The 12586-nt window shown below is 38.8% G+C and overlaps 1 protein-coding gene across 2 annotated transcripts; it reads right to left on the reverse strand.

The window, feature by feature from the left end:
- Nucleotides 1-4356: 4356 nt before the first annotated feature.
- On the reverse strand, nucleotides 4357-12560 carry ARL14EP (ADP ribosylation factor like GTPase 14 effector protein). Of its 2 annotated transcripts, XM_026041189.1 has the most exons (5): nucleotides 12421-12560; nucleotides 8301-8806; nucleotides 7133-7263; nucleotides 5844-6067; nucleotides 4357-5071 (listed from the first exon to the last, which is right to left on the reverse strand). In XM_026041189.1, exons 2-5 carry the CDS (start codon nucleotides 8721-8723, stop codon nucleotides 4989-4991), a joined length of 861 nt encoding a protein of 286 aa, XP_025896974.1. In that variant the 5' UTR covers nucleotides 8724-8806; nucleotides 12421-12560; the 3' UTR covers nucleotides 4357-4988. The 2 variants fall into 2 exon arrangements, with proteins under 2 accessions (XP_025896974.1, XP_025896975.1); XM_026041190.1 differs by lacking the exon at nucleotides 4357-5071 and having other exon boundaries at nucleotides 5090-6067.
- Between the last annotated feature and the right edge of the window lie 26 nt (nucleotides 12561-12586).

A 12586-nucleotide genomic window follows, 5' to 3' on the forward strand; every position in this document is an offset into this window, starting at 1 on the left:
TCTGTAAAAACACCAAACCCCTCCCATTGTTTACTTTCATGAGTTTATAGTAGGTAGTGTTGTTTGTGGGTGACTTGTATTCTATGTTGTTCTTAATGCTGTGCTAATGTATGTTCTAGTAAAATGCTGTACTCTGGAACACATCAGAGTACAAGTGTTCGTCCTGGAAAATGACTGCCGGCAACTCTTGAGTGATATACTACACACTAACAACAGCAAGTGTGGATGTCAGAAAGCCTTCATTTCACTAAGGATTGCAGGATATCCTTCATAGCTATGAATGGGCTATGAATGGGCTTTTTTAACACTACTTAGCATTGAATTCCTAAGGCTGGAGTTTTAGAATCAAATTATCATAGTGAGTAGTGTAAACTGTGAACTCCTTTGTAAGGACTTGTACTCATACACGCCTGAAGGAATAAGAATCAACAAGGTTCATGGGGAAAAATATATTTTGGAAAACCAAAGGGCAAATCTAGTCTGTCTGCTTTTAAAATGATAATCTTGTATTTGATTCTGTTCTCATGCACCCTTCCTGACCTAGATAGCGTATCTCTGCTCTTGGACACGGTTCCTGAATCTGTCCTAAAATGAAATCTCCTCTGCTGAAGTGAATGCAAATACACCCCTATAAAAAAGTTAAGTGATCAGGTTTGTAGTAAACTGATGCCCTCTACTGGCTACGAGAAACTTTTAAAATGCAAACCTGGGGTACTTTAAAATCAATAATCACTTTCAAACAAAACACCGAACTGGACAATTTACTTTAACAGCTTTAATACTGATTCTAGCAAAGTCAACTACAGCTCTGTCACATAAAATAGGGCAGATTGTGCACAACTGCCCAACCTTGGTGTAGCCATGTAACCGTGAGTCTTTAGCATATGCTCATATGTAGTTGTCTGCTTGTCCTTTGTTGACAGTATTTATAGGATCCATATTACAAATAGGCTAAAAAAATAAAATAGGGAAAATCAGTCTTGCCTTAACTCAATTTTCTGTATTTTCTTTTCCCCTTAGAGGCTTTTAGTCTGATGTTTGGATCCATTAAATCCTGCTTGCTGTGCTGGCTCGTCCACTTGGATTCAAAAGTAAGCGGAATTTTCTCATGTTAGTCTGAGTGTTGTGAGCCAAACTGATTAAAAGAAACCTAAATTCATGCTGTGTCTCTGAGTAACATTATAATGTGTACCTGCCACTTCATTAGTTATGATAGAATCAAAAATGTGAAAGATCTGCAACCATTGTAAGCTTTCTATATACCATTAATATTTTCTTTAATGTCTCTACTGGATGTAACCACTACAAAAGAAATTCTTTTTTTTTTTTTCTTGCAGAGTATTAGACACTAGAGTTCTTTCATGTATATTCAGGAGCCTAAATTCAGATTATGCTAATGACTTACAGACAGTTCTGAAGTCTTCAGCTTGGGTTTGTTTGAATACTTGAGCCCACTCATGTAGAAGTACTTTGTTTTTCCAGTGCAGTATTGCTCTTGAGAAAGTTAGCTGAAAGAGGCACTCTCTCACTTGGTTCATCTCCTATACTTGGCTTTACTCAGAAACTTATTTATTGAACCTGAAAGTCAAGCAGTTAAAAAAGTGAAAATTGAAAATGTCTAGAGCAACTCAAGTATTAAACTAAAGCTTTAATGACATTTTATTTTTTACAATGATTAATACAAAAGAGAATTACAATCACTCTACTCAAGTCACATTTTTAAGAGACCAGTCTTCTGTTCTTAGCTGGCTATCATCATTCGTTTTCGCTTCATCACCTTTCCCAAAGATAAATGCCTTTCAGGAGCATAGATACTTAAAGTGTCAATAAAATGCCTTTTCCAAGTTAATTACCTGAATATAAATTATATATGTAGGTTTGCTTTCTGAGCTTTTGACTAGGAATATCCCAGAGAATATTTCATCACTGTGTGAAGCCTTCAAATCCAACAAAAATGGGGCACATCATATCTTAGATATGGCTGCACGGTTCTGATGTAAACCTCATTATGTCAATAGGATGATTTCTCCTGATTTTAGATGTTAAATTTGACTTGATTTTAAATTGTTGGTTTTCTGTGCAAGAAATCAAAACAGTATTTAAAAGTACATCACATATCAGGTGCCTGTTTAAACAACTCAACTGCTTCACGAGGTAGTTAGTATTTACAAAATTACTTTATTGTCATTGATTTCTTTGCTTTCAATACGTGAAGTTTAAGACATTATTTTTTTGCAATCATTATCAGTAGGCAAAAATTTTACCAGTAAATGCAGTATCTAGAATTGGCTTTTCTCTTTGATCTACACACACTTTAAAGTGATTATAGCCGTTTTATAACCTTTACTGTAAGGAAAACTTTCATTTGGCTATACTCAAGATAAATATTTAACAGGCCTAACTGCAGGATAATCCAAAAAGACTGGGGACTATGTAAATACAACATATTTTTACTTTTGGATTGCAATAAAAGATTTATGCTAGAAGACTGTGGGGTGTTTAACTTCATATAAATGCATAGTTATATTTCATAGCTGTGAACATTTTAAACCTTGCAGGATAGTAAAGTTTGCCTTGCAAAAGCCAACCTTTTAATTGGAGAATGAATGAGTATGAAATGGAAGTGTAAAAAAGCATATTAAGGGTTCCAAGCACCCTAAAGATTACATACTTATTTTGGTCACACTGTGTATGCAAAGCCAAAGTTCATTTTGATAGCAAAATAAAACATGGTGTGGGAAACTAAAACTTATCTAGTTTAGCTTATTTTTAAAAACTCAAAAGAACCAAACTATAGCAGGCATGAAAAAATACCTCTGTACATGCCCATTACTCTGAATATAAATATGGCTACACTGGATACCAATATGGCAAATTGGCTCTTAGTCTAACTTTTTAGGCAACAAAGTAGGTAACAATCTTGCCTAAATACTGCCCCCTTTTAGAGAACATGTACCTAAAAAGTTTGCGACATTTATTGGGGCAATTAGATGAACTAAAATCTGCGGTCCTGACTATTGTTCAGGGATATAATCAGTGTCATAACTGTCTACATATAAGATTGCTTTGTCATCTGGTGTAAATGAGTCCAGAAAGATGTCTAATTTAATCATTGCTGTCATTAACTTTTGTTTTGGCAACTTCTCTTTTCTACAACCTTAGATTAGAAGCCTGCTCTGACTGCAGTGTTTTAACAGGAATGTATTTCTAAAAGGATGCGGTATGGAGTTAGCTTGCTTGCAGTGATCCCATTTTTCCCATTTTATTAGCCAGAGTGGTTATGCAGCTTTGCTCTCAGTTTTCCAGGCAAGGATTCTTCTCTTAAAATACTAGCTTTTCATTCTGTATCAACCATTTACCTCCCATTCTCTCATTTAATACACGGTCTGAATAGTGAAGTTAATATTGATTAGATAGTGGCAAGACAAACGTGAAGTGTGAAGGAAAGGCAAACTTGGCAATACTTACCTACAGTCACTACTGCAAGCTAAGGAAAATAAGGTGCACTGGACAGCAATAATCCGCCTTCCCTGTTTTTCCTAGCCACTACCACCCTTGCTACATTTCTGGCACTTACAAGGATGTTCCTGATAGTACTACTGCTGTATAATGTAAGATGGATGTTCTCTCCTTTTCTCCAGCTTTAACATATGTAGATTAGACATTTAGTTCTAGAGACTGCAACAAAGTTTCCAACATATAGAGGATAAAACCTGAAAAGAAGACATCAGATTTCACTTGAATAAATTTACAGGAAACTGTTTGGGTTTGTGTAGCCATTCCAAGTATAAACCACCTACTTAAAGTTGTTCATTTCTGCTTCTGCTTTTTGCACTAGGATGAAGTGAAAACACTTCAGATTACTATAACTAGATTTCTAATAGCTGAAGAAATTTAAGGTGCTCAAGTCTTGCTAGCAGTATTTCTTAAGAAATAGGACAGCCAAAGTTCTGCCCTTACTGTCCCATATACAGCTAACTAATCTGAACAAACATCATCAAAAAATCCTGTTACATCTTACACAGCTTCTATAGCATTCAATAATACCCATTACTTACAGCAGGTTTTCAGTCAAACAGTAGCCCTGCACATTTTGTTTGAGAACATCTTCAGTGATTTATTTGCTGAAGTCATCATTAATACTGAATTTGCAAATCAAAACACTGAATATATTAACTTATTAGAGATTTACTGGAGATTTACTCCAGGCTTTGGTTGTACGTTATACTCAAAAAAATCAGAAGCCTGTTATGCTTATTAAATTTGGGTATTGCTTATACTCATTTAGTGACTCTAATGCAGATAGATGGAGATACCTCTATTTTTTTTCATCTTTTAAACTTCTAAAATTAAAAGTTGTCTAAGAGCTGAAACAATCCTAAACAGAGACAAAATACACCAATTGCTAACTGATGTGTCAAGATAAACACTTGGTAACCACCATAATGCAATGCATTAACTGTCACTTGCATGTAGAAAATGTCATGGCTAGCAGACTTTAAGTTTCTACCGAACAGAATAGCTATTACTCATTTGTGATGTTGCCATCTGAAAAAAATATAAACAGCATGCTGCTGTCCAAAAACAAAAATACATAAGTCGTGTGAGAAATGTCTGGAATCTAGGGCTAGTGGGGCACACACTGGAAGAACAGCCACTGCTCTGATGAAAAGACTAATTATTCCAAGAAGATCTAACAAATGCATGAGTTTAAGTTGATGTTTATACTTCACTAGGACCAGCAGATGTCAGTACAACTCAAAGCATAACTTCGTGTTACACAAATACAACCCCTTTCACATCACTTACCAGGAAAAGAAAAGAAAAAGATTATTCAGCTTTATCAAGTCGAAAACTCCAGAAGGCAATAGTTAACAGCATCCTTAAAATAAATATGATCCAAGATTATATGTAGACTTTAGACAACAACAAAAATGCCAGGAAATAACAATCTTCTGAGCATTAATATTAAATCAACTAAAATAATTTCAACTGCTTTTTGTACCAGTCTTGATAGCCTTAGCTTGGGAACAGATACTTGAATTGTCTTCTGCTGCATGGAAACCCTTACCTTAAAAACAAGCAAAAAGAAAGAGGACAGAAATGGTGACATTCCAGTCCAATTACCAGTTACAGATAAACTATTTTGTATTATGCAGAATCCAGCTAAACATAGTACAATAATGACATGCTTAAATATTTTTCAATGTTTTGACAATTCACTAACAAGTGTTACAGTGAGGCTTGAATTCCTTTAGTAGCTTGATCCTAAATCTCAATAACTTGGACATGTGAACTAAATATCTCTGAATCCAGTTAGTAATATATATTACATTTATCATATATAGCTGCCATAATCTATAGAAGATACAGCATTCACTATTAATACCGGGGAAAACTTTATTAATACTGTATGTAATTTTACCAAAAATTTACAACAGAGAAGTGTATTTCACAAATGAAGCAATCAAAATCATGAGATTCTGAAATAGAGAAGGATAAATGAGGGATGCATAGAGATAGTACACTCCACAGAAGTGTATTGAATGGAGTTAGTGGCCAAGAAGGTCACATAAGAATTTAGCATCTTCTATTTCATAATGCAGAACTGTTCAATGACGACTTTCTCATAAGACTAAACAAGACTGACTACAAGGTAGAATGAGGGATGACAACATATCAGTATGATAACATAACCATAATCATGTTGAAAATATCAAAACAAGGGCATTGATCATGCGGATCATGATAAATTCCAATGACTTTAAGCTCTAAGTGAGGAATGCACTATATTTAATCAATGTATGGAGTATATGAACCAAGTAATTCATATATACACTAACCCACATGCTTATTGCGAATGATTTCTCCTCCTTCTATCTCAATTTGCTCATAGAGCCACTTGCGATCACAACGACATTCAGCTCCGCACTTGTTGGAGCCACACTTGGGGCAAGCATAGAAACATCCCAGACAATCTTCATCAAGGCAATCACAGAGGTCCATTCCACTGTACAGGAGAAGTCCCTGGCTATCGTAGACTTTACTCTTAGCTGGTATAACTTGCCTGCATAATGAAAAACAACTGTTATTTCCATGTTAAAAATCCATCTATTTTGATATCAAGATGTTAACAATTGCAGACAGAAGTTTTCTTTTTTCAGGTGTTAAAAGTAACTCTTACAAATCTAAAAAATGCAAATATTTTACTACTTGCAAACTTAATCATCTCTCTTAATCCTCTCCTTAACCTTAACTTCTCCTTAATCATATCTACACTATCGTAGAGCTTTGGAACTCACTTCAAGAATAAGAAGGTTTTAGAGTTTCTTCAACACTACAATCATTTATTTAATCATCTTTCAATATTCTTCTTAGTTATGAAGTAAACTTAACTCTAATTGCATAGAAGAAATGAATGGAAGGACAGTAACAGCTCAGGTAGTGCCGTCTACTTACTGTATTGTAAGGATAACTTCAGGTGGATAGCAGAAATATCTTTCTTGCGTGATTTTATATCAAGTTGTAGGACTAGTTACAACTGAAATTTCTGTTATTCTCAAATTTGTATAATACCAAGACTTATTTGGAAAATATCATATAACTCAGTTGCATCTGTCAGATGCCTGACTTGGAAGTCAGGCCCACAAGAAGTTTTAACTTGCCATCTAGCACTGTCCAGAATGGCAGACAACAATTCACTAACTTTGTTTAAAGTAAGAAAGATTCACCCTAACTTAAATGCTTTTGTTTCTGAGCTTGACAAAAGATTATAACTCCACATTGACCATTCTCTATTCAAGTTTAATTATTATATTTTTAGTTTGCATATAAATTGATAGCTTCATCTATAGTCTGTGTAGCATTGCCATTTCTGATCTTACAAACACTTGTTCTTATTTGACTGAAATACAGATTGTATTTTGTTTTATCCTCTTTTGTTTATCTTAATCATGTGAGTTACAGCAGCAGTTTAGTTAAACTGTTCCTGACTCTAAAAAACAAAACCACATAAGCATCCTATCTTCCTTGCAGAAAATGTTAGTCTTTTAGGGACAGTGATTGTTGAGGCTACTCCATTTTGAAATGAAAGATATGAAAGATAGCAACATAAATACTGGAAGCAGCCCACCTGTCTGAATTAAACAAAGTGTTTTTTGTCTGCAGCCTTCTTTTTTCCCTTTTACTGGTCTCTGGAGTGAACTCTGTCTGTCGTCCCGGATTAGCAAACTGCAGAGACTTCAAAGCTTTAGCTGTACGCCCCTGAACAGAAACAGAAAATCTCATTTAAATATGAACATGAACCTACATCACAAGAAAATGGCCTGTCAAGCTAGGCTTTTAAAACAATTTAGGTAAATTGTTGGTTTCAACTCTGTAGTGAATTTCCTAGCAGGAATAACACAAGTCCAAAAACCAATGGTACAAGCTTTATCGTAGCAGGTGTAATGAACGCATTCTTTCAAATTTCAGCTTCATATGTGATGAGTCTCTAAAGCATGCTGACATCGCATCTAAAAAATTCATGTGACTGCTTCTGGGCTGAAAGTGGAGCTGCTTCTAGGTTGCAGTTTTGTTTTGCTACAGGGCACGTATGTATGAGCTTCTGTTAATTTGATTGCCCACTCTTCTGTTCATTATCTGCATACATCTTGAACAAAGCTTCCAACAATGTACAAACTGTATTCCAGACTTTGCTCTTAAAGAATCTTCCTCCCACGCCAGTTCATTACTGCCCCTGAACAAAGGCCACGGCCTTCACAGCTCAGACAACACAGCAGAGTACATTTAATTCACCTCAGTGCAGGTTTTCTTGGTAATGAACTGCTAGGGACAGTGTATTTTTAAACCAGAGAAACCAACACAGTGTATCTCTGCATCCTTAGAAGCAATCTTTGCAGTGTTCAGTTTTAAACACGCAAGCTTGTCTTTTGCTAGACCTGAAAAACAGGTATAAATAAATACAAGGTAGCAGTCTGCTATTTATATAAACTTAGGGTAAATAGCCCTAGAACAGTCACTGGAATTAAAATGATCATAATAATTATTTAGGAAGGATTTTTTTAATTTAAAAAGTTGAGTGTTTCCTCAAAGTGCATGCAAACAATCAACTGAAGAGCCTTCAAAATGCAGGTTTAAATATAGTGAGCATTTAAACAGAGACATTTAAAAGGTTGTACTCTCTCACATTTCTGCTAGAAAGTCTTTTCTTTTAAAAGTTTTACACAAAACTTAAATGAAGCCCAATTCCAACAGCTTACAGGGTTTGAAGTTAGTAAAAAACAGACGCATATACATACATCTGAATCCAGTTTTCTTCTTTGGCGATCTTCAGATTCAACATCCACGCTTCCATTTATTATCTGCATACACTTGGGACAAAGCTTCCAGCCAGGTACAAACTGCCTTCCAAACTTGGCACTTAGAAAAGTTGCATCATCTAAATCAATTGCACGTAAGTTTTTTTTTGATAGTTTTCTGTGTATATTAAAGGGATCACAGCACGATTTTTGCAAGTCTTCAAATCTTTCAATGTATATTTTTGCATGATGGAAGCAAATTGTATTGTTCTCTGAAAGGGTCATTCCAGTCCTAAGCTGAAGTAACAGTAGGTCAGATGAAGATATATCTTGCTTAGTCTTCAAACCACTGTGACGCGTATAGTAGGTTTTATGACACTCATTGGTAGCTTGAAGCTGAATCCCAACTGAGCAAGGATCCATTTTCCTTGCTCAAAACAATTTACTCCACTTATTTTTCCTAAAATAACTCTGTGTAGTCTTTAGTAGCTTCTATGAAGATCGCCCTAAAAAAAGCATTAACATGAATAAGATTTGTGCTGATAGCCTTTATTTGCAAGCTTGATAAAATTTAATTAGTTTTTAAAAGTTTGAAGAAGTTACAATATACTACCGTCTCCTAGTCTAGACTAAGAATATATTAAATTCAATTCTAGAAATTAAAAATGCACCTTATACTTCCCTCAAAGGGTATTTTTAAGCTATAATACATGCCAACTAAAATTATTCATGCCAGTAACACCTTCTCAAAGGTAATTTGCAAAACAAGGTGCGAGTTGGATGAATCATTTGGACAGCTGTCTGCTAGGTTGATCAGCTTCTGGAAGGGCTCCTCTCTCTTGGTATGTAAGGCAAATCACTATCCCAGACAGTTAAGGAAGGTGGCAAAGCGAGCCCACAGGAGAGAGCTATTGCAAGCTGAAGAATTTATCCATCTTATTTCCAAGTAGCTTTTCAGTAAAAAAGTAGCTAAAACTAAGCTACATAGATTGTCTAATGGTACTGATTTACATCCAACAGTTTTTCCATGTGCTCTTTCCCCTCTTCTTCCTGGGAGCAAAGAACACACCAAATCAACCTGAACCTTTTCAAGAAACATCAGCCCACACTGTACACAAAGATTAGTAGTTCTAGACATGTGCAGATGTTCTGGTAATATGGTCTTAGGCAGGCAGCTCTCAACAAGAGATCGCTATGTCTACCTGATGTAAATGCTAAGCACTCATTTAAACATTAATTACCGAAGAGTGGTCTCATACCCATACCAAAGCTTGCTGTAAACCTAGTGATGGCCCTAAAACATCCTATCTGAGCCCATATTTGTTATTTTTATGACAACAAAGAAACATCTACCAGGAGAAATTAAAGATTTCATTTGCTTTCGAAAACACTGGAGAATCCTATCCTAAATGAACACAATCTAAGCTCTTAAAGTTCCACCTACAAACTAAGAAAATCAGACAAATTAAAATGCATAGCCATTCGTGCTAGCTATTGGACAGTGTAATGCGACTTTTTCATCAATACAAATATCATTCAATGTGTACAGTGGAAAGACATGTGGAATGTCATTTTCAATAAAATAAAGCAAACAACACAACACCATCTAATGACGTGAGACTGAAAGGTGCAGATTTATTCTACACACAGAAAAATGAACACAGCGGTTTTGGTGTAAAATCTTAACATAGACTAATGAGAAGTAAATAGGCCTTTAAAATACTCTGCAAAGCCATTGATTGGGGCATTTTTGCATGAGAAATCACTTTGACTACAATACTTCAGTTTTCTTGAACTCAATACATAACACATTTCCCTATATTAAACTGTACATACAGTTTATGTTCATGTATGTACATACATATTAAAAGGTCTCGCATAGAAAACAATACTGTGTAGTGATACAACTATTCCAAGCATGATTGATACACTGGGCTATACTAAAGACTGGTAGCCTTGTTTTAAGGTATACAATTATATACAATTTTTCACAACAGAACTGAATATTAATTAATAAATATCTAGACACCTTGCCTGAGCTTATCATTAAGAATGTTCCAGCTTTCAGATTTTTAAGTGTTCACAGAGGCACAAAGACTGCTGGATGTGGAAGCCACAATGTTTTAAGCACCCAAGCTACAAATACAGCAGCTTTGCTGAAAAGCATTTATTTTGAAGATAAAGCAAATATAGTTTCAGCTTCTGTAAGTTATCTGGAAATTGAAAAAGTGTTATGCTAACATTTCTAATGAGGAAAAAAAAAAGCTAATGCTGCATTTCAAAGACTGCAGGTCTAATAATAAATTACTATGTTAAAACTCTTAACTAGAATTTCAGTAATCTAAGTAAAAGATACTTCTTGTGTCTTGCACAACTCTTCTGATCCATGTGAGTAACAAAGATGACAGAAAACTGGATTAGTGCTAAAATATTTTTGTCATTAAGAATATCTGCTGCACATAAGTCTATGAAGTTCACCAATATCTATTTAATAAAGTAGAAGAGTATGCCTCACTTGATTCAGTAACTTTATTAAATTTCTAATTCTAAATCAACATATCGTAGAACACTTGACATCAAAAACTTGTTTCTTGTTCTTTTTTTTTTAATTCAATGCCACATATTTCTACATTACTGAGCCTGAAACTTTATTCCGTCGTGTGCTCAAGTAAACTAGTCTGTCTTTCTAAGACAGCTTAAGTTCTGCAAGATACGTGTATATTGCATTTTCAACACTGACAAGGCAGTAAAATAAGTTACTTTGTGCTTATTCCTAAATAAAGTACTAGCTATTTTAACGTTGGTCTTCATAAATTAACTTTCTAATACCTGTTTATTTCTAGTATATGTTCTCCTGTTTACCTGCACAGGTAAGCAAATACCTTTTCATTCTGCATTAGGTACATTTAAACCGAAAATTACCAGCCCGCTGAGGCAACGTCTGCGCGCCGGCAGCGCCTACGGCCGGCGCTCCTCCCGCTCAGGGCCAACGGCCACCTCGCGCCTCTCCCCCCGCCCCGCCCCGCCCCGCCCCGCTGAGCCAACGGCCGTCTCGAGCCTCTCCCCCCGCCCCGCCCCTTCAGAACCAATGGCCGCCTCGCGCCGCCTCCACACCCTACCAACCAATGACCGCCTCGCACCGCCTCCTTTCCCCCCTCCAATCATCGGCCGCCTAGCGCCGCCTCCGCCCCCTCACCCCCCCCCACGCGGCCAAACAACAGCCGCCTCGCGCCGCCTCCGCCCCCCCAACCAACGGCCGCCTAGCCCCCTCCCCTACGGCCAACGGCCACCTCCGCCCCCCCAACCAACGGCCGCCTAGCCCCCCTCCCTGACGGCCAACGGCCACCTCCGCCCCCYCAACCAACGGCCGCCTAGCCCCCCTCCCTGACGGCCAACGGCCACCTCCGCCCCCYCAACCAACGGCCGCCTAGCCCCCCTCCCTGACGGCCAACGGCCACCTCCGCCCCCYCAACCAACGGCCGCCTAGCCCCCCTCCCTGACGGCCAACGGCCACCTCCGCCCCCYCAACCAACGGCCGCCTAGCCCCCCTCCCTGACGGCCAACGGCCACCTCCGCCCCCTCAACCAACGGCCGCCTAGCCCCCCTCCCTGACGGCCAACGGCCACCTCCGCCCCCYCAACCAACGGCCGCCTAGCCCCCTCCCTGACAGCCAACGGCCACCTCCACCTCCCCAAACCAACGGCCTCCTAGCCCCCCTCCCTGACGACCAACGGCCACCTCCACCTCCCCCAACCAACAGCCGCTTAGCTCCCTCTCCCCACAGCCAACGGCCGCCTCTGGCCCCCCCTCCCCCACCAAAGGCTGCATCTCGCCGCCTCTACCCCCCAACCCTCCACACCTCTCCCCCCTCCCCCCCCCCCCCCCCCCCCCCCCCCCAAAACCACCCCCCCCCCCCCCCCCCCCCCCCCCAACACTGTCAACGATCGTCTCACATCACCCCTCCCCACACCCACCCGTCCCAAAACATCCACAGTCACCTCTGCCACCTCCACATGTGTCCCGCTGCTCTAGACCTTCCCTCCCTCTGCTTCCATGGCCACAGGGCTATCCCTATAGTCGGGGGCTTTTCTCCGCATTTGCCCGGGGCCTCAGCGCCCACCTTCTACGATCTTCCAACCGTAACAGCGCCGCTATCAGTGGCAGCCATTAACCGCAGCCATCACGTCCTTCTGACCATCAGCTCACCATAGAGCGGCGGAACCTACAAGCAGTCTACACAGGCACTTCCGCCTGGGAGAGGAAAAAGGAAGTAACAAGGCTCTTCC

Source organism: Nothoprocta perdicaria, unplaced genomic scaffold, assembly GCF_003342845.1.
Source record: "Nothoprocta perdicaria isolate Ctin4 unplaced genomic scaffold, notPer1 scaffold_28, whole genome shotgun sequence".
Classification (NCBI taxonomy): Eukaryota; Metazoa; Chordata; class Aves; order Tinamiformes; family Tinamidae; genus Nothoprocta; species Nothoprocta perdicaria.